This window comes from Chlamydotis macqueenii, chromosome 6 (genome assembly GCF_036417535.1).
Source record: "Chlamydotis macqueenii isolate bChlMac1 chromosome 6, bChlMac1.mat, whole genome shotgun sequence".
Taxonomy (NCBI): Eukaryota; Metazoa; Chordata; class Aves; order Otidiformes; family Otididae; genus Chlamydotis; species Chlamydotis macqueenii.
The window spans coordinates 12961219-12986047 of NC_141561.1; the positions used below are offsets into that span (position 1 = coordinate 12961219).

The window sequence follows — 24829 nt, forward strand, 5'->3', positions numbered from 1 at the left end:
TTCAGTTTACTTGCATGTTAAAGCAATAACAAATACTGTGCACTGCTGTTGAATGGCTGTGCCCTTTATTTGCATTTTTATCATTTTTTAGAACAAGTACTGTGCGAGGTTGACCACAGACCCCGGTGAAGCAAGCTGTTGCCCGGGGTAGTGGCTGTACTGTGGGTGACCAGTAGCTGGATGATGCTGCTGCCCGTTTTGCCCGCTGCCTGAATTGCTGACACAGCAGAGGCTCACTGCAAGCACAGGGAGTCCAGGCTGTTGCCCTGAGTTTTCCAGCAAATGCTGAGAGCCGGCTAACACCTGGAGGTGAGGGCGAGGAGGGGAAAGGTTTCTTCCTTGCTCTTCAACCTGACTCATCCCTACCATGTGTGCGTATGGAGATGGTGCCTGAGGGAGCTCCTGTGCTTCTGCAGAATTGAATTTTGCTGTCTTGTGAACGAAGGCAGAATAATTTGCTTTCTTATATATAATTATTTGCCTGAATGATTAAACTTTGGACAGCCTGCCAATGAACGGCGGGCAGGCGCCCTGCAAGGCCTCATAACCAACCTCTGGGTGACGGGAGGGGTAAGGGCAGGGAAAAGCAGGTTTTGCTCTTTAAGTTGCAACTTTATGTAAACATGTGGGCTTTGGGGGTGGATGTGTTTTTCTAAGGTCCGCGCTGTGGATTTCCTGATGCTCTTGAGGTCTGGGGGAAAGCTGTGTGGCTGGCCGGAAAGGGCACTGTGGGAATATTGTATTTACAGCGATGACTTGGAGGAAAACAGATGCTTATCTCTTTCTCTTCTCCCCCCCCCCCCTTTTGTTTTTTTTTTTGCCTTGTGTGAATGTCTGTGTCTGTCTCTCAATTTTTTCTTTTTTAAATCTGTATATAGGGCAAAGTCTGTGTCTGTGCAGCTCCTGGCACGTGGATTTGTGATTTTTGTTTGGGTGCCTGTTTGAACTGTACTAAAGTAATTAGCAAAACTAATAACTCCTGGCTATTTTTATGGATTTATCTCAGCTTTTGGTGCTTTTGTGAATTCTTTTGGCTGTTTGAGCTGTTGTTCCTTCATTTAGTATCAGAGCTACTTTGTTGTCTCCTATTCCTACTTAATTTTACACAGCTTGTAGGAATGTGAAACCTTTGTACCACCTCTTTTTTTGAATCTACTTAAAGCTAATAGAAATTTTTTCACATTGCTGAAAAGTGTCTGAATAGCATTTTCACTAACTCTTAAAAATACTATTTCCAGATGTGTTAGTTTCATGAGCAGAAGTTTCTGAAAAGCACTTTACTGTGTTGTTAGTTGTGTTCATGCTCATATGCTGTTAGTGCGTGCTGTGGCTTGTTAACGTGATGACATTAATATTGTCAACCTTATGGTTTTAAAAATCATGTTTTGAAGCAAACGGGCTCATAAAAGTTGAATCTTATTTTTATTTGTCTCTTGTTTTTAACTCTTCAAGGCCCTTGTTCTCAAGCTTCCCCACAGCAGTCATGGATGCAACTTAAATTGGAGTGATCTGATTCCAGGCTTGAAAATTGTAATATCCCTCAGAAAAGTGACTTGGATCAGTCTTGAGTTGCATGATTTCAGATTAGTCTTCCGCAGGAAGATTTTCTGACTTACCAGGCCAGTCCTTGAGAGCAGATTTTGAATGTTGCCAGGGCTATTGGCTTATTCTCTCAGGTAAAGTTGGAATTTACTTTCCATACATGGGCTGTGCCTGCCCAGTCTGGTGTTGGATGTGGTCAGGTCAGGGTATACATCCGTTTCCTCAGTTAACTTTATCATTCTGGAATTGGTTTAATAAATGAACGATTCCTCACTGACAAAAATGTGCTTTGTTTATTATTATTGCTACTACTGCCGATTGTTTTTCTGCTTACAGAAGGATGGTAGACTTAAGAAAAGCACATGGGTGTTGGAAGGATTTTAAAATAAAAAGCACTTGTTCACTTACCTGGCATAACATTCTTGGCTTGGGTCTTGAAGTACCACCTTCCCTGTGAGTGATGGCAGCCGTATTGCTTATTGTATTTATGGTCGTAAATATATTGTCTAGATTGACACTGTAGAAACCTTACTCAAAGACAAACTCCCACCCACAATTATACCTATTCTAGTTTAAATAGGGCGATGCATGTGAGAGAAGAGAAAGAAGCCAAGGTGATGGTGATACGCATATCCTTGCAGATGCGATTGTTGCTGTGGCTGGCTCAGTCATGGTGAGCCCTTGGAGGGATCCCCGCTGAAGTCAGGTTTTTAGGAATCCACTTTGAAGCCAGTTGAGAAGGATGATGAGGTGGTTCATCAAACAGTGCTGGAAGGTGGCAGTGGGGATGGGCTGGGAGGGGAGCTGGTGACTGGGTCAACCTGCAAGGACCCAAAGGAAGAGGGGTGACACTGGGGGGCTGACCAGGGTCACTGAGCCCAAATGTGTTTCAAAGGCTCAAAACACTGTGCCTGGTGTGGAGGATGCAGAAGGAGGGGCTGTGGCTGGGGCCAGGAGAGAGCAGCTGGGAAACTGTGGGAGATGGCTGAGCAAGAAACCCTAATGAGGTGCTGCGCCTGCGTACTTCTGCTTCTGGCTGCAACTCCTCTGTTTTTAAACATTTAATCGTGCTGAGGAGTATGTACAGGTCCCTTTATCTTTAGTGGGTTCATAAACTCATTGTCCTGGAGAAGCCTGTACAATACCTGTGTTGGAGCTGGGCAGGCTTGCAGCGAAGCTGTGCGTGGGTCTGGTGTGTGCTAATGGGAAGAGGCATTTAACCTCTGCTGAGGCTGTCTGGCTTGAACCTAGCGGGACACTCGCCGAGAGGCGTGAGCTGTGCCTTGTGTCCTATGGGAGCCACAGCTGAAGATGGGGGTGCCAGACACTGGCCTTGAGGGATGGCATACAGACTGTGATGTCCAGGGGCGTCTTGTCTCAAAAGCATTGGCCAATGCACGTGGGGCCTTGTCTGTCGAAAAGGAGTAAGGAGGAACAGACCCTGTTTTCTTTGGCATTGGTGGGTTTGCCTGTGTGTGTTCTCAGCTTTTACAGGGGGCTCTCAGATCTTCAGGGAGTTGGACTTTGCCCAGTTAGCAGGAGTTGAGCAGGGGGGTTTAATGCACTGAAATACATCAGCTGCAGCAGTTGTGTGTCTGCTCCTGGCGCAGTATGCCATGCGGTGGGCAGGAAGGCAGGTTTCTCTGGTGCCCTTCGTCTGCCCCCAAAAGGGAGATTCTCATGAGAGAGATGCAGGAGATACTTGCAAGTTGTATCCATCTTGTGTACGTCATCTGCACTGATGCTTGGAGATGGAACGTGTGATAAATGCGCACAGCGGGGCCAGAGCAAGTTCAGTACTTTGCAGAGTCAGACCTGAAGACCTTACCAGGGCATCTTCATTAGGAACAGACACGATCATATGCTTTTTTTCCTCAATCTGTAGGCACTACAGAGTAGATATCTTCTCTAAAGCTTGCAGACAAATAACTAAAAGATTTGCATCTGACATTTTAAAGTTTTTAAAAGGCCAGAAAGCATCTCCTTTCATTGAAGGGAAATTTGAGACTCAATTACTTTGCTTTAAAAGGTCCCAGGCTGCTGGCTCAGGCAGGGGAAACGCTGGCCCCTGTTTACTGTGGTGTCTGAACCACTAGCACAGTCTCTTCTCCTCGATTTACACCTTGCCCAGCCCTGAAGGGGTTACGTTTTAAAATGAATAATGACTAAATTTATTCGTCATGGACAAACGATGACAGCTGTTGAGATGCTCCTGTTAGCGCTTCCCAGGGGATAAAGTCAGGCTGGTTCCTAGCGCAAGCCAGCCCAGCCAGGCAGAGTCAGCTCGTCTTCATCCCAGATTATTTGTCCCGGGTTCCCCTCGCTAGCAGGGAATTTCCTCCCTAGAAGTGATCTGAAGTTTCCTGGGCTGAAATGGGTGTTGATGAGAATCCCACAGAGCTGCAGTTGTAGAGAGAGGAGTGGAGCCATAGCTGTTTAAATCCACGTGTGAAGACGGCATGCTTAATGAATACGAGGGGCTATGATCAATCATGTTGTGGACTGAAAGCCGCGGCGCTCTGTGAAGCACTGTTACCTCCGAGCACGCTATGGAAAAGATGAAGGAATGTTGAGGAAGCTTATTTGCAGAAGGATATGCACTTGTAAGCAATTTTTCTTTCTTCTTAAATAATGTAAAGGAATTGAAAAATGTGAAGCAAATTGTGTTCTCTCTTCCTCTCAGACAGCAGAGTGGTGAGCAGACAAAGGCCTCTTTTATAAGGGCTTGTCTCTGATGGAGAGGACTGGACAGCCCTTAGAAATGAGCACTGGCGGGGGGTTGGGGGGGTCTTGGGATGGGTGGACATCAGTGGTTATTTAATGTTAGAACCTGGCACCGATTCCGCTTCAGCGCACCTCGGCTGGAGTCTGAGTTACACCCATGCTGAATTTATCACCTCGTGATTTGCAGATGGGCTGCAAAAAATATGATCCTAGTTCAAATTTATTGTGAACAGCAGTCAATGAATGGGAAAAAAATGACTTTTTAATGATAATGTATAGTTGCTTGTTTTTCTCTTATTTTCTGTACTCCTGTGTACAGGTTTCTCTCTGTTCTTTGTTTCTCTTTCTGTCCTGCACACGTGCTGCTGGAAGACTTGATGTGCAGTTCTGAATGTGGCGCTGTCATTCTGCACTGCTCAGATGAGAAAATGCTGTTGGATTATTGAAGGGATAGTCTGATTTGATAAATATGTAATGCTTGGTTTGTATATCTAATGAACAGGAAGATGTGATTGTAATCCAAACATCCCTAAAAATCTGGGCTGGTAGGTTGTTTTTTTGGAGCGCTTTTTTTAGCTAAAGCTCAGAAAAGCCTGTTTTACAGTGAAATGATAGTTGTTATAATTGCTAAAATGCTACAGAAGTGTGAACCTTTTAATCTTTTTTTTCTGAATTTTTATTTATTACATGAAATAGCAAACCACGCCCTCTTCCCCTTTCCGAGGGGTGTGAGGCTTTAAAAATGCAGATGCAAGGTGAAGCGAGTTAACTAACGACTGCATCTAGATGGCCCGAAATGCAGCTGGTGGAGAATTCTATTACTAGATGAAAGTGATTTTGAAGTAGTAAAGTATCTTTTGTTTTGAATATGACTGACTTTCTCTTGACTAGTTTTATATATATATATATATATAAACCAATAATTTGCTTAGTATCTATATAGGATCTTTTGAAATAAATGCAATTGGGGCAAATTTTACTCAGAAGTTCTGATATTCAAAGTCTGTGCAAGTCTTCCTGCATCACTCAAACCCTTTCCTAGAGGCTTTGGAGATTACACATTTTAAAGTCTATTTTCATCTGCCATGACCTTCTGTGCAACTCTCACTAAGTAATGTTTTTGAAATAATTCCTGTTTGAACGAGACTGTATCTTTCAGGGAAAAAAAAATAAATCAGTTTTACTTTTTAAGAACTGCCGGTGATAGAATTTGCTGTGTGACACACCTCCTAACCTTGCAGAGTGTCAGTCTTGTGATTATTGCAAAAAAAGGTGGGGGGGGGGGGGGGGAGTGGTGGTGAAAGAAGGGGAAAAAAGGCAATTCAGAATTTAATTTGTTTTTAACTTCTAGCCAGTGGCCTCACTGTAGATTTTTCTGTTAGGTGAGAAACAATATTAATAAATCACACTGGAAACCGACACTAATAAATCTTGAGCTGCTGTGTTAACACACAATATAATCAAGCAACTTGTTAAGAATCTGATCAGACTGAACAGTCCCTTGCAGTGAATTTTCATTTAATTTAATTGAAAACATATTTTCCAATCATTTAATCATTGCCATGGTCCTTCCCTGAGCTCTTTTCAAATTATTTTTGCATTACATATGTCAGAATGTGACCAGTCTCGGTAGGGAGGTAGCACGGTCTCCGTGGCCACCTTAGGGCACTGTGTTAACGAGAGCCCACGTCCTAAATGTGGCTTGTGTTCTTCTTAGCTGTGTGACCTTAAATTTCTTGATGTTAAAGTTCGTATGTTCACTTTTGTCTTATTCACTTTTTCCTGAACAACAGTCCAAGTACTTGTTATCACCCCTTTTCTTTACATGTTACTTTTTTTTCCCCTAGCCTTTTCCCATGTTCCAAGACTTCTTGAACATCAAAATTAACGGGAAGCCACCTTTCTTAACTTGTTGGATGCTGCTGTCTACCTGCTATTTCAGTGTTGTGCTGTGATTGCAGTATGGCATTGTGTGCACGAGTGCATGTCAGAAATGAAGTTTTTAAGTTTTTAGATGATTTGTGACATTTCTGTGCCCAGCTGCTAATAAGCCAATACCACTTAGGGCAGGGAAAACTCCTTGAGACTGTTGGGATGAGGATGTTACAGGCCTTTCTTTCTGTTCTTTTACTTCCCTAGAATATGTCTTTACTGTTACCGATTTATTTTCTTATTTTCAAAATGCTCAACCTGTATTGAATTTCACTCATTAGTGTCTAACTAGGAGCACGTATTTGTTACTAGATATTCCCAAGTGGTTTCCTGCATAGGGATGGATTAGGCACCTGCCTGAGTTTTTGCCAAGTGCAATTTTGCAGAGGAAATGTTCCTGAACCGGTGAAGAGCAGATGTGTACCTAGGACTGTTGGAGAGGGGTGGACATGAAGCCAGTTTCAAATCTTGAATGAAGTGTTAGTATGGAGGAGCTAAGTGATGGGGACTGAGGTGGGATTTCTGGCCTCAATAAATAATGTGCACCATCTAGATCAGCTGTCCAGACACTTTGACACCTTTCAACCTAAGGCCGTTTTTTAAAGTGGATTAGCTAATCTGTGTGAAACTGCAATATAAGCACTCCTTTGGAATTGAAGTGAGCTTGACTGAGAATCCAAGTGACTGTAATTAATTTAAAGTTAATTTATGTTCACGTTTGGAGGTGGAGGCTCCAGTTCCCTTTGGATGTACACAGAGGGTTCAGTAAGTTTTAATACAGCTTGTACTTATGATTTTTATGAATTTGAGGTAACCAAGAATCTTGGGTGATTATTTAAAAAGTTAAAGTGGATTTGTAGCTCTGGATGAGTCTGTGATTAATGGTCTGTGGTTTATCAACAGTATGGGTGTTGCCTTGTGATCTTTTGTGGGTTACCCTCTTTATTCTTGATTGGTGCAGGCAGTTAGCAGGGTGTGATGGGGGCATCCTGTGCTGCCTGATCCCTGCCACACTTGAATCTTGGATTTGCTCATGGTCTTGGTTTCATTACAGGCACAAAACCGTAGCAAAATAGCTCTTGGAGGCATAAACATCAGAGATGTAGACTGTAGACACCCCAGGTATTATCTGTGGCGTGCATCTTTCTGCTGTAGGTTTGATGTTGATTCTTTTTGTCTGAATGCATTCATTGACAGGATTTATAACATAGTGCCTTTAATAGCAAAGGATTGAGGATTGGGTTCAGTGGCCTGGTGGTCATTCGTGAATAACCCGATTTCTAGCATGAAGACACTGCTGAGAGAAGAGCTGGCAGAGCAGACCTGAACATGCAGCTTGTTTGCCATCATGTGGACGTGTTCCTTGGTCATCCCTTTGCTTCATCAGACTTATAAGTGTGTGCTTTTTTTGGCAGATAAAATTTTTGATGATGAAGACTCTGTGGATGGGAACAGACCTTCCTCAGCTAGCTCCTCTACATCTTCAAAGGCCCCCGCAAACTCGCGCAGAGTTGGGATGGGAACTACCCGCAGACTTGCGTCTGCAGCTCTGGGCTCCAAGTCTTCGAGTAAGCCGATAGCACAGATGAATTGACCTTTATGTGAAGTATTTGTAGTGTTCATGCTTGAGCTTATTGCAAGGACTTCCAAACTGGCTCCCAGGATCCAGTAACAAATTTTTCCCTATGAAATCATCACATGTACATTGTTTGCATGCCGCAACTGAACTTTGGTAGGATGAATTTCCAAGCAGTCCTCACATCCCTATAATGCGTTTCGCATTTGTGGAAGGTTGGACCTGTACAGTTGTGCACTGAGGGCTACAAGTAAATCACGTCGGTGTTGCAGTGTGTAGAGTTTTGCCTTTATAGCTGCAACTGTTTAGCTGAGGCAGGCTGCTTACAGCTACGTGCTGAACTTCAGCCCATGCAATCTAAAACTGATGGGTTGGCTTTCTTCTGAGGAAAACTGAGCAGTAGTTCTGAATGTGAGCAATAATTCTACATGTGACCTAGAGAAATGGGCAAAGTTCCCTATATCAGACAGTCTCTAATCTGATTAGTATTCCGGAGACTTTTTATCTTTCTTATCATTTGTCTGTTTGTGCACCTGTCAGATCTGCACCTTCACCTATTATAAGTAGGATTAAATCCTTTGGAATAAAATCTTGCGAATAATTAAAGTAAATATTCCCTTTAATCTTTCACACTATGTCCCCTAGCTGTTCAGTGACTACTGTAATGACTTCTCCAATGTGCCCTCTGTGTCTAGGAGCTGAAGGATGCTGTGAATGTCTAGTCTGTGCCTGGCACTGAATTTCCCTGTCTCTGCTTTCATTACTTCTGCAGCCCTCTGAGGCTGCATGGATAGTGAACTTTCTCCTGATTAGGTGCCTTGATAATTGGTGGTTTCTTATTTGATTCTCTTGTTGATAAGAAGATTGATAAGGCTTTTTCATTTGTATGTCAGCAGCCAAAGAAGGAGCAGGTGCTGTGGATGAAGAAGACTTCATTAAGGCATTTGAAGATGTCCCAACGGTTCAGGTAAGAATTACGTGTTAAAACACACAGCACTGAAAAGCAGAAGATGGATGTAGGATCTAGTCCTAATCACTGGCAAGCTGTGCTTCATTGTGATGTGGGCAAATCTTCTTTAAGGGGAAGACAAATTGGGAGCTGGAGAGAGACAACTTTTAAATGGTGGTGGTATCTGTCAGTAGTTTGTGTGAAACCCTTGGAAGTGGAGGGAGTGGGGGTGGGAGGGTTGCAACAGAAGTATTACAGGAGGGGACATGGAGCTGGAACTGAACGTGCATGCTGCACAGTGCAGTCTGGTCAAACAAAAACTTATGTCAGCAGAAACCTCTCTACGTTTCATCTGTACCCCCAGTACCCCTTGGGAACGGAAAGGTGACTTGTGTCTCAGAGATTGCTGCTGTTTTAAGTGCAACAACTGGGTAGAGCATGTTTGCTGGATAGCTCAGACGTGTCGTGTTTCCCCTCTCCTTCGCCAGAGCTTTATTTCTGGGACAGCTGAATCTGTATCCATTCATGATCTTCTGTAGATCTTCACTAATATAGCCACTAGCAGCTGCAGAAATTCTGCTTAAAATTGGGAAAATATAGTAAAATAATAAAAGATGATCCTTTAATCATCTTGTGATCGTTTAGTAATTTTTCATTGCAGGAAATGGATGTAAATTCCTTGCATTATGCAGAGCCGGTTGTGTCCAAGGCCAGCACATGACACTTAAGCACTGAGGAGCAAAGGACCCTAAGAATGTAGTTGGGAAGTGGTCTGATATTTTGGTATAAATCTTGCATTCTGGTGCTACTCTGTATTTAAAATTGCAGATTTATTCCAGCCGGGATCTTGAAGAATCCATAAACAAAATAAGAGAGATACTGTCAGATGATAAACACGACTGGGAGCAGAGAGTTTCTGCGGTAAGTAGTGAACTTGGATATGAACTGTATTAATTTAAGTTTTTGTTGCACTGAGCTTAATCCCATGAAGAGGGTAGTGGGAGAACCTCAGATTAAGACTAGAATGTAGTTTAAGTGGTGAGCATCTGTTATATTCCCCCAAGTTTGGAGGAAACATTTCCTTGTGAGGAAGAATGCTATTTGATACACAAGAGACAGCATCAGGTTGAACTGGATGCCATGCAGCAAACCCAGATGTAAAGCTAGAAACTTGCTGGCAGATACTGAAATCAAAATGTCAAAAGCGGTATTCAGAATATCTTAAAACTTCCTGATGAGGGAGAAAGTTGCTTTGCTCATAGAGAACTTATTCATACTGTTGCAAAAAGAGAGATGTAAAAGAATTCAGGAAGAATTTACACATTTAGGTTTTGAATAAATAAGTATGACTGTGGAAAATCAGATGTTATATGCATGCCAAGATTGAGTTTTATTTACTGAAGTGAGCTGTGTTTTCATGACATGAATAGATGATGATCTTGTCTACACTAGGTTTTTGTCACTCATGTAGCAACTTTGACATGTCTGCCAAACCCTGTATTGCATATCTTAGTGGCAAACAGTGCTGATTCAGCTTACTTCAGGTTTTATTTTTGTTGTTTGCTGTACTGAGTAACAGTGAACTTAAATTGAAGCACTGTACAGATGCATTAGTGTACATGAGGGCCTGTGAAGGTGTCCAGAAGAATGTCTGTAGGATTAAATGATGGTCCCTGTAATATTAATAGAAAACTTTCCATCTTGATGAGGTCAGGGTTCCACTTCTATTAGAGGCAGATAATTATTTTAATGAAGTCAGTGGACAGATTCTAGATATGTCAGTATTACTTAGATCTGAATATGAGCCATGCCCTTCAAGTCAAGTCATCTTTTTAATACAATAGCTAGCTGTGAGAGAACCTAAGCGTTAGAAGCTGTTGTAGATAGGTGGTTTCAAAGGGGAATTGAGGAGCACCTTCAAGCTATCTTTTGGCTTAAAAAAATATTTGGGTTATCAACAATACAGTTTGAGTAGCTCTATGCAACGCTTCTGGATTCCTATAACAGGGTGTTTATTTTATTATGTTAACCGTATTTTAGTATGTTAACCTGTGAGTTAAATATAAAATCTGAAATAATGAAATTACTTGGGCTTTAAGAATGGAGTTTCTCAATGCGTGTTGAGGAACTGTTGTACAAGGACTCTGGAAACCAAATAGCAGCCCTGAATATGACTGTCCATATATTCCTCAATAACAATCACTGCTTTCTTTTATGATGCTAACAGCTGAAAAAGATCCGCTCCTTACTTTTGGCTGGAGCTGCAGAATATGATAACTTCTTCCAACACTTAAGACTTCTGGATGGGGCATTTAAATTATCTGCTAAAGACCTACGGTCTCAAGTAGTGCGAGAAGCTTGTATCACATTGGGGTAAGTTTACTTTCTAAATGTGCTTGAAATATGATGTGGAAAAAAGGAACAGACACTGGTTAAAACACATTTAGGATGTAACTTGTGCTGCTCGTAGAACAAAGTTACAGGTAGAATGTGATTTTGCTACAGCTGTTTAAAACCACACCCATGTAGGCTACTAATTGTAGTGCCAGACTGCATTCTTGAGTTTTAAACGATGCTCATTTGTGAAATGCTGGATGAATGAGCAAGCCATGCATTCATGCATCGAGGAGGGAAAGATTGAACAATAAAGTTGAAAATGCATATATTTTGTTAGGGTTCAAACTGAGCTAGTTTTGATGGTTTATCCTTTGTGAAATGCTTCAAGAAAAAGGATGCTGCAGTGTTTCTAACAGCTCTTTTGAAATTTGTGCATATTGAGACAAAACAGGCAGTTTTAGAGAAACTAATACAAACCAAGTTCAGAAAAACACATTCTTTCAGCATGATCCTGTTTGATAATAAAATTTCAGCTGTGTTGGTTACTTTATTTTATGCTGAACTTACTGTTTCTCAGAGTTCAGATGAACATAGAACATAAGTTTGAAATGAAAGTAAAGGAATTGTATTTTGAAACATGCTGTTCTGTCTTTTGGAGTTGGAGAGGAGATGACAGTTGCAAAGATTGAGATGTCAGATGTGCTTATGTCAGATGTTCTGTGGAAGTCTGACTCTCTGAATCCTCAGCACACTTACCAGCATGACTTCATTCTGTTTTTCAGGCATTTGTCATCAGTTCTGGGAAACAAGTTTGACCATGGGGCAGAAGCCATCATGCCAACAATTTTTAATCTAATTCCGAATAGTGCCAAAGTCATGGCCACTTCTGGTGTTGTAGCAGTTAGATTGATCATTAGAGTAAGTATACATCAAAAGAGAGCAATGTTGTAATTTCCAAATACCGTGAGAATTTCTGAGAAAAAAGTGAATGCTGCTGCACTGAAAATTAGTTTAAGTGCCTAATCTGCTTTTCTCATTGTGCTGGGCTTGGCTGTCTCAGACATCATGCAGCCTTGTGTAGATGATGATCATTAAGCCCTGCCAAGATAGTAGGAAAAATGATTCTTTGCAGAGTAATATATTTCCATCCCTCTAAGACCTGACCAAACTTTTTTCTTTGAATGGATTTTAAACCTGCTTTGCAGGACAGACTCATCCTCTTAAATATGCTCTAAAACTCCTGACGAACAGTGCACGTTTCCTAAAACCATTAGGTCACGGAGGTGACTTCTGCCTAGTGATTTATTGGGGAAACTGTAGATAGCCTGGTACCTCTCACATCGTCACCACTGACGGTTAAGATCCTCTTGCAGTGATTTCAACTTCTTGACTCACTGGAGCCTGTCATTATAGAAAAAAATAAAATAGCTGTTAAATTTATTTTAACAGATACTTTTATTAAAATATTTTTTATTTTATCTGTCCATATCTGTTAGTATTCCTTTATTTAACAATTCTGTTTTTAATAACAATTGAACAAAAATGAATATATCTCCATACTGGGCTGAGGTGACTGAGGGAGATGGCCTTGTGTTTTGTGGAACTGTGATGTAAAGATTTCTTACTGATTTTGTGGTGGTTTTTTTTTTTTTTTTTTCCTAGCATACGCACATCCCTCGATTAATACCTATCATAACCAGTAACTGTACCTCCAAGTCTGTTGCAGTTAGAAGGTAAGCATGTAGTTTGAATTTATTCTCTTTTTTATCGGTAAATATGTTCACATGTACTTCCTGATAACATTCATTCATATATTTGTTTTTGTTCATGAAAAGGGTTGATATACACATATAGTAAAGAATGCATCTCATTCTCTGCCATGAGCTGGGATCTAATTCAAAGTCAGCTATCTTACATAAGCTGCAGCACTGCAGAGAAAATGCACTTTTCTGCAAAGGAATGTTTTTTTAAACTAATCTTTGTGCTTCCATGTTGTTATAATAATGTCATGTTATTTTGGTTTTTTTACAGACATGTTCCTATTCCCCACTACTAGCTGTTATAGTGACAATTTTTTTTTTTTGAGCCAGTCAGCACATGTAGTGTTCTGTTATGGTGTCATCTGGAAGTTGCACTGGATGTGCTCTCTGCACTTAAAATCTAAGTATGCTTCAGTCCACTGCCTCACTGCGAGACTCTTGCCTGGGCTGTGTAGATTAGCTCGTTCTCTTCTGTCTCGTTCTGTCCTTGTTAGACAAAAAGAAGGGCTTTGTGGCTGCTGAATTTGGTGACAAACCTTGAACAAATAACAGCCTACATGTGCCCTAGTTTCTTGAAATGTGGAAGGGAGATTAAAGTTGAAAAGGTCTGTCTCCACACGAAGCTAGATGTGAAGTTTCTGTGTGAAGCCTGAACTACCAGGTACAAAGTAGCTTTGGTCTGGATCTTCTGGGTCTGAATCCTTTTTAATGAAAAAGTGGACTTTCTGGATTGTTTTATGTCAAGCTGTCTGCAGACTTCTCTGTAGGATGATGCCTCCGGTTACTACTTCAGACTGTTTATTGATGGTGTTTGTAGAGATGCTGATGTTTTTATGGGGGTCATTCCTGAATTTTCATGTCCCAAAAAGATTCATAACAAAGATAGCTGTTGTTTAGAGGCAAATATGGCAAAGTCAATGTGCCTCTGTTAATGCAGAGAACTCAAGACTACTTCTCTTTCTTCTCTCAGGCGCTGTTTTGAATTTTTAGACTTGCTGTTGCAGGAGTGGCAAACACACTCTCTAGAAAGGTAAGCTCTGAAAATGAGTGGGTTAATTCTCTCCTACTTATGTCTGGGGAGGTTAATTCTGGAGAAAGAAGAGGTGAGATTATATCAGGTAACTGTAGTAGAGATATTTTTGCCACAAGAAAAAGCACATGTGTATGTGCACACACATTCATCCTCGTAGTTTTGGCAGAGGGAATCCCTGAACTCAACAGAATTTTTTTTTTTTTTTTTTTCCTTTTGCACCCTGAAGTGGGATGGTGGGAAGGCTACTGCATGTCTGTCAGGAGATTCTGAGACTTCTGCAGTACTTAAAACTAATGAACAGTGAAACTAGTTTTGGGAGAAGAGTAGAATACAATTTCCTTAGACCTAGACTGCACAAGACTGTTTAAGAGTTAAGAGAGTGGTTTTACATCCAGGCAGTTTCAATACCTAACTAAAGACTGGTGTATGAAGAATGCTGCTTGGTTTTTTTCTAGGCAGCGATGTGGGTGAAATAAAGCTGACTTGTAAGAGTAAATAGATAAAGACTCTAAAGGATGTTACATAGAAATGGGAAGATGTGATGAACTCTTTGTTCTTGGCAAAATCAAATTAGTCATTTGTTTATAAATGTGGCACATCTCTCTGGACTGCTGGATAATGTTTTCCTTCTTATTTCAGACACATATCAGTATTAGCTGAAACGATAAAGAAGGGAATTCATGATGCAGACTCTGAAGCCAGGATAGAGGCAAGAAAGTAAGTGGAAGCTGTTGCTGGGGTCTTTTCTTCCTCCCCTTCTTTGCCCCTATTGTGTTGTCAGTCAATGGTATTGGATGTTCCCTTGGCTTCAGTGGGAGTGTGTACTTCAGCAGGAGATGTCATATGAGGTGATCGCGTAGGGCTGAGTCGTATATGTATCACATCTAGTGGTGCTTGTTTCACCTTGTTCTTCTAATATTTTATTGTCTTTTATCTGTCTGCGCAGGTAAAATGCCTACCTGAGTTGGTCAAGTGTCTAGAGTTGAGATCTAGTAACCTCTTCTTTCTTTTTGATGTTTCAGTTGCTAGCAGTTAACTGATACTTCTTCTATTTAGTACAAAAATACTATTATTTCTAATGTATTTTTTCTTTTCTTTTTGGCCTGTATACAAGACTTGGTTATTTACTACCCTTGAAACAAAAGTCCTTGTGCTAGTACACTGCTAAATGGTATCCTAAATTAAGGAAATATTTTATGACATTAAAATAATATATTTGTGTGTATCTAAAGGAAACTTTAATATTTGCAACTTCTGCTGGAGATCTCTTGCATTTCCATTAATGTGTTTGTACTTACGGTAGTATGCTGATATACTAAGATCGTGCTCTTCAGAACACTACAGGAACATTTTTCTTCAGAAAGAGGATACTGTAAAACAAAGTCAGTGAACAATAAATTTTATTAATCTAAATACTGTGTTGTAAGCAGAGATGTTTCACAGTGGGACTGTTTCCATCCTTTTGGAAGGGAATGTGTCCAGCACTGAAAAATACAGTAGACACTGAAACTTCACAGCAGGTGACTAGTTAAACTGAATAGGCAGCAAAGAGAATGGCAGGAGGCTTCAGAGAGCATGCTTAATTCTCTCTTCTCATGTTTGTTAATTAAGTGTGGCTGATTGTAAGACAAAAATTTGTTTCCTTCTGGTGTTGTGAGAATGCATGTAACTTCTCTGAAGCTCTGAAGACCGACTGTTACACACAAACAGTTCTTGATTCATTTGAGCTAATGGTCTTACTCTTGAACTGCCCATTAGTTGCCCCCTAAAAAGTGCTGAGAGTCTTCATCTCCTTTGTGATGAGAGTGAATAGTGTTTAACCTTCAGCCAGGAGATTTGGACCAGAGCCGAATTCTTCCCTCGTCTTAAAATGCTCTTTTATTTTCAGCATGGCACTGATTGAAAGTCTATGGGAGCATCTCTTTCCTTTTCCCTGTGATTTCTTCCCAAAAAGACAGTCAACAGCCTCAGTTCAGTACAGAAGATTTCCCTCTGTGGCATTGTAGAAGAGCTGTTTGTTAAACTGAAGGAAGAAAACAACAGCAGCTGGTGCTTTCCTGAATCAGGCCCATGCATGTGTGTTCTGCTTTTGGCATATTTTTGAAGTAGCAATCGAGCACCCAGTCCTGATCTAGTGTCAGTCTGGTGGGCCTACTGTTTCCCAAGTGTAGTAGACAGCCAGAGGGATGAATATTTCTTCTGTAATAAAGTTTTTCTGACTACCTGTTTTTGTAAGAACACACCAAATGGTGCATTCCTCTCTTCTTATTTTAATTTGGTTTGTCTTCTGTGTGGCTGTTTGAAGAAAGTGATATGTCTTAAGTGTGTCATAGGGGCAGTAGATGGCTGAAATGACCAAGCTAATGAGCCCACTAATGCCAGTACTGAAAAGGGCTCTGACTCGCTCTACCTGTGCTCCCGTGCCCCCTAAAACAGGAAATGTTCACAGTATTGTGCCTTGCTTCCAGGTGTTATTGGGGTTTCCACAGTCACTTCAGCAGAGAGGCAGAGCATTTGTACCACACCTTGGAGTCTTCATACCAGAAGGCCCTGCAGTCGCATTTGAAGAACTCTGACAGCATTGTGTCCTTGCCCCAGTCGGATCGCTCCTCCTCCAGCTCCCAGGAGAGTCTCAAGTGAGTCCTTCGATGTCACTGCCTCTTGATTTAAACAACTGCACGTAGCTCCATTGAATTGAGGGGAGCTATGACATTGCTTTGTCTCATCTGGTCATCATTTGGCCTCAACGCTTGGTTATTCCCAATTTTTTTTTTTTTTTTGCTAACATTGTATTAAAATAGAAAACCAGCAAAACCCATTACTGACTTAAAAAAAAAATCATTATCTTGACTCCATAAATAATTTTCTAGGAAGCCTTTTTTTTTTTCTCAGCAGATACTGTTAGTCATTCCTTCCAGGTGTGCTTAAAACAATGCTTGGATTGAAATCCTGTGTTTGGCATTAATCCTAGAAGTTTAAGTCTGACTCTTTCCATATAAGAGGAAAAAAAAAAAAAAAAGACTAGACTACATTTGAGTTGTAACTGCAAAATCAAGATGTAACTCTTCTGTTGAATGTATGTATTTTACCTTCTCTAGAGGTACAGTCAACTTAAAATCCACATGTCTGCAATATAATTGTTACAGCTATATGAAAAATATCCATAAATTATTGGTGTAACTTGTTAAATCTGCAAAAAGTGTTCTTAAAAATCTCTTCTTACTCAAATAATGTACATGCTGATTTTTTTCTTTAGTGCTTTTGTAAAGAATTTCATGGTGGTGCTGTATTTCTTCTTAAACAAGCTTTGTTAGTCTATTCCTGTATATAAATAACTTGCTATTAACTCAGTTGTGTACTGAGGGAACAGAGTGGCACTGTTATGGATGACTGTGAAATACCAGTTTCATTTTAATGAATATTTTTATTAACTTCTAGCCGTCCATTGTCTGCCAAAAGAAGTCCTACTGGAAGTACTACATCTAGAGGTGAGAACATCTAGAGGTGTGCTTGGGTGTTGCTGAGGACTTGTGATGAATTAGAACAATCGTTTCAGACATTATAATATGCAAGGAACAGCTTTCATCACTATTGCTCCTTAAAATGGCAACCTACTATGTAAATTTTTTTTCTTAGTTTTGGGTTGTACACCACATTGTGTGCATCAGCTGCTGCTTTTGAAAGTCTGTAAATCTAATTGCTTGCACCTGAAGGAAGGCTAAAAAGCCTTGAAAATTGTAGCCAAGATATGTTTAGCTGTGCAGTAGCTGGAATAAACTGCTGATGCTAAGACATACAACTACATAGTCTAATGGTGCATTCAGCTTTACAATTTTCTGTCATTTTCTGTGGTTTCAGCACTTGCTGGAGGCATCGGCTGCAGACAAGTCCTACAGTGTTAAATTCCATCTTGTTGCTAATCTGTTTTTACTATTAGATGGAATATTTAGGGGCAGCTTTCCTGTTCTAAGTAAAATGCATATGGTAATCTAAATAGTAAATTTTAATACAGAATATAACAGATGAAACTTTGTTGGTAGAAGATAAGCTGCCTTCTACACCTGACCAAGATTGGGTTCTGCTGGTTTGTGTATATACTGCACCCTACTGAGACACTTGATTCAAGGAGATATTGGTGTGGAAACTACTTGATTGTGCACACAAATGTATGTTTGCTTGCAGCTGAATAGACAAGCTTCATGCTTAAGAGGGTAAGCATCAACAAATGATGGGAGTAGCAGTCTTCATGAGAAGATAAGGTGTTGGGAAGGAAGTTAGTAGAACCTAGACTGAAGGACCTGCAAGTCTGTTTTGACCAGCAACTCACGGGCTGGTGATGGGTACTGTGCTTGAACTTTCCCATCCAGGTTCTGTTAGAAATTTCTTTATTACTGGGCTGGCAGCCTTTTTGATCTCAGCATTTAGGTTAGTGTCTGATAAAGTTCTTAAAGGCAGCATCAGGTCAGCATTAAAATATCTTTGCAGGCAGTGTGGGGAAGCCCACATTGCCCTGATAAAGCATTCTTAGTTGAGGTTTTTCAGTGCCAGCGTTAAAAGTAGTACATTAAACTGCTTGTCAGGCTCTCTGAAGCACACAGCTCAAAAAATTAATCTTCTTTATTCTGGATCTCCCACTCCCATCTGCAGCATCTACAGTAAGTACAAAATCTGTGTCAACACCAGGATCTCTGCAGCGATCCCGCAGTGACGTCGATGTGAATGCAGCAGCTAGTGCCAAGTCAAAAGTGACGTCTTCTGGAGCATCCACCCCGTTCAGTTCTGCTGCAGCCTTGCCCCCAGGCTCATACGCATCACTAGGTAAATCTACATGTTCTTCTACTCTTGCAGTTAGCTTTCTTTACTAGCAGAAAGGGCCTGGTAGTTTTATTTGAATATTAAACTCTAAGTAGAAGAACATCTCTGAGATAGTTACCAGCTCTCCAAGATCAGCGTGCAATCTCTTGTCCTTTGGGATTAAGGAAAAAATTTGCAACAGAACTGACTTGAAGTAACTTCTTAGGTTTTGAATTGTTTAATACTCTGCGCCTCACTCTTCTTTCTGTGGAAAAGCAAATCTTATTCTGATTCTGGGATGTTGCTGAGGGAAATACTGCTCAGTTCCTTTTGACATTTCCCCGTGTCTCTTTCCCTTCTCTTCCTTCCCTCATTTCCTGAAACTGGTTTCCATGAGTTGTTTTATGCTTTCAATAGTACATCTTAGTTGAGTTTGATCGCTTTCTGTTTTACAAAAGAGAAAGATGTAGAAGCAAACTGAAGTTGACCTTCCCATTTCACCACACTGGATATAAGTATCTGTTCCTTATGCTAACTCTTTTTGGATTATAGTCACGTCGTATTTTTCTCTCAAAGCATCGTATATCACTTTCAGGTGCCCCAGGGTTTCTTACAACAAAGTTTGCATTTGATCTTTCTCTCCTGGAGATGCCGTTGAAGGAGGCATGGAGGAGGAAATGCAAGGCGGTGATTGACACCATCTTTGCAGAGCTTCAACTCAGTTGTAAGCAGAGCTGATCATCTGAGCTAGTTTCTTATTCTGCTGGTTTCATGCTAGACTAATTGCAGACTCTTCATTGATTTACTTTTACAACAGGAAGAAAAATCAGAAATCTGTGATCTTGACTTAAGCTGCGTAGATTGTCTTGACTGAGTCAGTTGACAAGTTGCTTCTCCTTACTGAAAGGGAATTGGTCTTTAGCCTGTAAAACAGGCTTGGTGAATTATATAGGGATGGTTTCTATAGATTCCTTTTGTAGGCAGGTTTCTTTCATATCTGAAACATTTTTCCTTGGCTTAAATTTGTTGGTTGTATTTGGTTCAGAAGTTGAATTCTTACTCTGATTTAAATTGTTCTTACTTGGTTCAAGATTTAGATACGTTGCAGAGAAAACATAACACAGAATTTGAAGTTGATCGCATAATAGCATGCTTTCAAGTTTACAGATGCAGCCATTTTTCAGTCACACTGTGCACTGGCTTCTTTTGAATAATCCATGTCATCAGGAAGAACAGATGCAGGGAGGAAGTATCTACTACAGTTGGCTTGGTCCTTGAAGCTGGGAGACTGAAAACAGTCTTGCTCTTAAAACAGACTGAAGGAGAAAAGCAGCAAATGCACTAAGTGTTGCAAACACGGCTACTCCTGAAGGAGCCTGCTTCCTTTTGAGCTAGTAGGGACGCTTGTCACCTGCACGTTCCTATGAGAAACTTGGTGAGGCAAGCAAAGACAATGGAGTTTGGCAAAGGTTGGTTCACAGGAAGGAAAACCTGCAAGCATGTTCTTCAGATATACATCAAGCTTTGATTTGCTGCTCAGTCTAACTTTTTTCATTTCTTTAATTGTATTAATTTTTTTTTCCATATTTCTATAGCTAATATATAGTGCCCACTTCTGTTGATGTTACTAATTTTCCCTGTTAACCCTTTCCTTATTTTTTTTTTTTAATTTGCCTAAAGATGGTACTACCACTAAAACCGAGGGTAAGCAGTATCTCTGTGTAACTGAGGTGTCCACAGTTGTACCACCCTACCTGGTTTCTGTTCTCAAAGTGTTATCTGGTTCTCATCCATGTTCACTGGTGACCTGCATGAAGTGTTGCATGGTTGTCCTGCTCATTTTGATGCCATGGGGTATTCTTCACTTTCTCTTCAAGCTCCTCCCCACTGATGGGCACGAGTCTGCTTTTATAACTTGACTTCTGATCACAAAGCTGTATGTGGGTCTCTGTTTAAAGCACTGCTTTTGGTTGAAGGTGACCTGAGCACAGATAAAAAAACCAAAACCGAACCTAAAAAATCCAACACAGGGCTTGTGTTTTCTTGCTCCACGATGTGTGAAGGTTTGCTGTGTTTCTCCATCCAAAGCTTAGGTCACAACTGCCAAATGCTTTCGGGAAGAGACTGGGCAGCGAGAGAATTGAATGAGATGATCACATGGCAGAAAAATGAGGACAGTAAACAATGATCTCTAGGGAAGGAATATTCAGTCAGCCTCTTTAAACCTGAGCTCTCTCTTTTTGTTGTTAACTGTCTGAGCGAGATGGCTTACATCTAAGACAGTTGGAGGAAAGGCTTTTTTTCAAAAACACCGAGCCTACTAGTTTGGGAAGGCTCCAAGTCTGCTTCTCTGGCTTGTTGTCAAAGCTTGTTCTTTATTTCTCTCAAGCAAAAAAGATCACTGGGAAATCACTTTTTCTGAGGTAGACAGGAGCTGGAAACAAGAATGCCTTCTACACATAATGAAGACACCACACTCCCCAACCAACTCATTTTTTTCCTGATGCAAGTCTCTTTTCAAGGGATCTGTTACTGTCTGGTGGGACTGTGCTTGTACCCTTGATGGCTGCTTGTATTTGGATGTGGTGTTCTCAGAAGTGCTGCTGTGCAGTTGATGTGTGCGTGTTTGTTCCGTGCTATTATTGATGCATTGATTTATTATTTCAAGGGAAAAGTCTTTCTTGTTTTCAGAACTTGTATTTCGTGTTGAGAGATGAACTGGCTCTGCATCATGAACAACTGTGTGTGCTTTGTGATCTGTCAGTGATAAGGATATAAGGTTGACCTAAACACTTGTATTTCCTAAATCAATGACAAGCTAGAGGAAAGTCCCAGATTGTTGTAATCTTGAGCATTTTTTATGCGTTGTGACTGACCCTCTTTCTCGTCTTCCTTTTCCTTTAGTTTTCAAACCTTTCTGTTTTTGACCTAACTTTGAAATGTTGAAAGCTCAGTGTTAATTTATGAAATACCCTATGCAGATCTCAATCCTGTCCTAGGCTGTAATAATATTTATGGAAGCCTTGTTCCAACAACTGTCCTCTGGAATACCTCCGTCTTTATTTTATTAAATGCCTTATTGTCATCATGCAAAAGGATGGGATTTTTTATTTGATTAGGTTTTTTTCTTTTTTTTTTTTTCAGTTCAGCTATATTGGAAGCAGGTTGGATTCGGTAAAAATCTGTAATAGAAACCAGCAAGTTGCTTGGGGGAAAGATTGAGATGAACTTTCAGAAAAGGAGTTTGCCATCTCCCTCATGTTAAATACTGTATCTCATCTTTTGCTCTTGCTGTAGGATTCTGGTTTTTTAGGGGGAGTGAGAATCAGAGATTATTATAACGTGGCACACTACAGCCAGAGCACTTGAAGGATGAGTTTAATCACTGTGTGAAACTCCTCATCTTTATTTTCCTTTGTTGAGACAGTTAAGGGAGAGCTAGCCTTAGTTCAGGATTCAGTGTGTCCTACAGATGAGGGCTGAGAAAGGTCTGCCAACTTTCTAATCTTGCAGAGTTTGCCAGGAACTCCAGGGAAAGCAAAAGTTTGTATTCTTGACATAAATGTGAAAATTAAGAGGACAAGGGAAGAGAAGAACACCCCCTTGCTCTGGAAATACCTGTATATGCAAGAGAGATGGTCTTTGAACATGAAGTAGAAATTCCATCCACACCCGTGTCCCTATTGTGGGTTGTTTGGTTTTTTTTTTTTGAGTATGTAGTTTAAGAGCAAATCCCTGTGGTTTTTTTGTGTGGTTCAACTTGATGTTAAATCTGTAGTCTGGTTCCCATCATGGCTTTCTGTAGCTACAGTGTGTAAAATATCTGCACCTTCCCCTTAGCTGGGAGCCAGCGTTATGTGAACTTGGCCATTCCCATCTGCTTTGCCCTCAGTTCTCCTCACTGTTTTGTTTTTCAGCCAGACATCTCAAAACAGGAGCAAGATTAAGTGGGTTACACCAGTGGCAAGAATACAAGCTAAGAGCCAAGTATCAGTCCTTTTGGTTTTAACTAGTGTCATCCCAAGTGACAAATCCTGTTGAAATGCGTTTCCTTATGGAAAGGTAGTGTGAGTCTATAGACCACTTAAATCTGTGCAGGTCTTCTGCTGTCTCTATGCTGTGAGGCTGTGTCTTGGTTGCCCAGACGCTTCATGTATGGGTAACTCTTGAACTTCATTAAGAAGTTTGCAGGCAGAAAGCTTGTAAGATCTAAACTTTGTAGTCTTCATCAGCACTTCACAGCTTAGTGCTATGCAAGTAGCAGTGTGCCCTGAATCCATGTTATACCTGATTAAAAGGAGACCTCACAGAAGTTTCTGCTTGTTTTATCAAGAAGTGACTTTTCAAGGAGTGTTTATAAAAGGTGCATAATGCTGACATTCAGTATAGAATAATGGTTCAGAGCATTTCTGTTTTCTGACTGCCTTTTTTCAAACTGATCATAAAGACAAGTCCTTCAGACAAGCCCTTCCAAAAGGGGGGAAGCATAAATGCTGGTCTGTCCTGAAACGGGCAAGTTTAAAATAAAATCAGCAGTTTCCAGCCAGTGGCACAATTTTTAGTAGTTTTTATCATTCACCAGAAAGGAGGTAAAATCTAGTTTATTATAGTTTTCACATAGCAGACCACTCTTTTTGAAACTAAGTTTGGTTGGACATCTTGAGCCTTACCAAAGGCTTTGGGAGTAACACCAGGTTTATGAAATCACCATTGCTGTTTTCTTCTTTGCCTTAAACCTCTTCCTTGACCTCAAGGAATGGTTCAGAAGTTTGAACATGGTATCTTAACTGGAAATGCTCAGGCAGTAGACTTATTTGTTCTCTTGGTCCACCCCTTGATTTGCTGGTCCTTGGTGCGGGGCAAGGCAGTGCCATTATTGTTCCCTCAGCCCTCTCCTTTGGAACGAGTTCTTGTGCGAAACCCAGAAGCATCATATGTTGATGGCTTCCAGTAAGGGTTAAATTATTCTTGGGGGAAATTATGGTGCAGAATCAGGTCTTAAACTTGTATTTGTTGGACATGTGCTAAAATATGCATGCAAACCATTCCAATGGTTATCATAAAAAGTTGTTTACAGATTTAGATGTAAAGCATGTTTTCAATTGATGTGTGCATATCTCAGATGTCCACATGTCACTTAGTGTCACAGCTAGCAGAGTCCTAGAGGCTCTTTCAGGAATGTTTTTCTCCAAGCAGGGAAAAAACCCAGTCCTGAGTAACCTAAACCTGATACATGGAGAAACCGTTACCATCCCGATGCTTCCTTATATAACTTGTGTGGTTATAGGTATCGTTCTTCACAGCATGGAACTGATTAAACTCTGTTGTGGAGCTGTTATATACCATTTCTGGACTATTTGAAAGCCATTTTCTTCAGTGTAATGTATAGGCTGGGTCTAACAAAGCTTGTGTGTTCTGAGCACTGGGGATGGAGATGCTGCAGCATCCTCCCAGAGCTCAGAACTGTGCTGATAGATGAAGCCTCTTGTAACATAAAACCATTATAACAATTGTCTTTCTTTGTTCATTTGTTAAACAAACAAAAAACCAAAACACCCCCAAAAAAAACACAACAACCCACCAAACAAAAAAAAAAAAAATGACAAACCCAAAAAAAAACCCCAAATCCAACTTTCCTAGGTTTAGACACGTTAGACATTTCAAAGTTGATTCTGATCCATTCATTGTTGTAAAAACTGATAATAACTTAAAAAAAACCCAACAAAACCAAACCTAAACTCCCCTTAAAAAAATATACACAAATGGCTTCTTAACACAAAGCATTTATATGGAGTTTTTCAAAATATTTCCTCTACCAGCAGCCATGTGTCACATGTCAAATTTAGATCAAGGGCTTTTTTATGGAAATACTTTTATGTTTTTTGGAAACTAGTTGGGACAGTCTTTCTCTGTTCTTTGCTGTGCTGCTGTTGTCAGATTACAGTAATTCTTTTAAGAGGAGCAGAAGAATAATGGTTATGAAATATGAATGGCTACATCTGCAGTTTGAGCTAGATGTGCAAACAAACCCACTTGAAAGCACAGAAGTCTTCGGAGGGGAGGCATTTGCTTGAGTTTAACAACAAAAAAAAAGCCTGACTAACTTATTTGATATGTTATTTTACAATCTTGTTTTACTTTATCTCATGTACTTTGAAAAATTACTCCTAGGGTGAGCTGTT

At 40.5% G+C, this 24829-nt stretch overlaps 1 protein-coding gene across 5 annotated transcripts in view; it reads left to right on the top strand.

Moving 5' to 3' along the window:
* The window catches only part of CLASP1 (cytoplasmic linker associated protein 1), a 178594-nt gene that overhangs the window by 75144 nt on the left and 78621 nt on the right, over positions 1-24829 (top strand). For all 5 annotated transcript variants that reach the window (XM_086750739.1, XM_086750735.1, XM_086750736.1 and 2 more), the window contains exons 10-20: positions 7614-7766; positions 8668-8741; positions 9552-9644; positions 10951-11096; positions 11843-11978; positions 12723-12793; positions 13791-13850; positions 14493-14570; positions 16322-16489; positions 17292-17341; positions 18501-18671. In XM_086750739.1, coding sequence (XP_086606865.1) covers positions 7614-7766; positions 8668-8741; positions 9552-9644; positions 10951-11096; positions 11843-11978; positions 12723-12793; positions 13791-13850; positions 14493-14570; positions 16322-16489; positions 17292-17341; positions 18501-18671 — 1200 coding nt within the window. The remainder of the gene's footprint in view (positions 1-7613; positions 7767-8667; positions 8742-9551; positions 9645-10950; positions 11097-11842; positions 11979-12722; positions 12794-13790; positions 13851-14492; positions 14571-16321; positions 16490-17291; positions 17342-18500; positions 18672-24829) is intronic.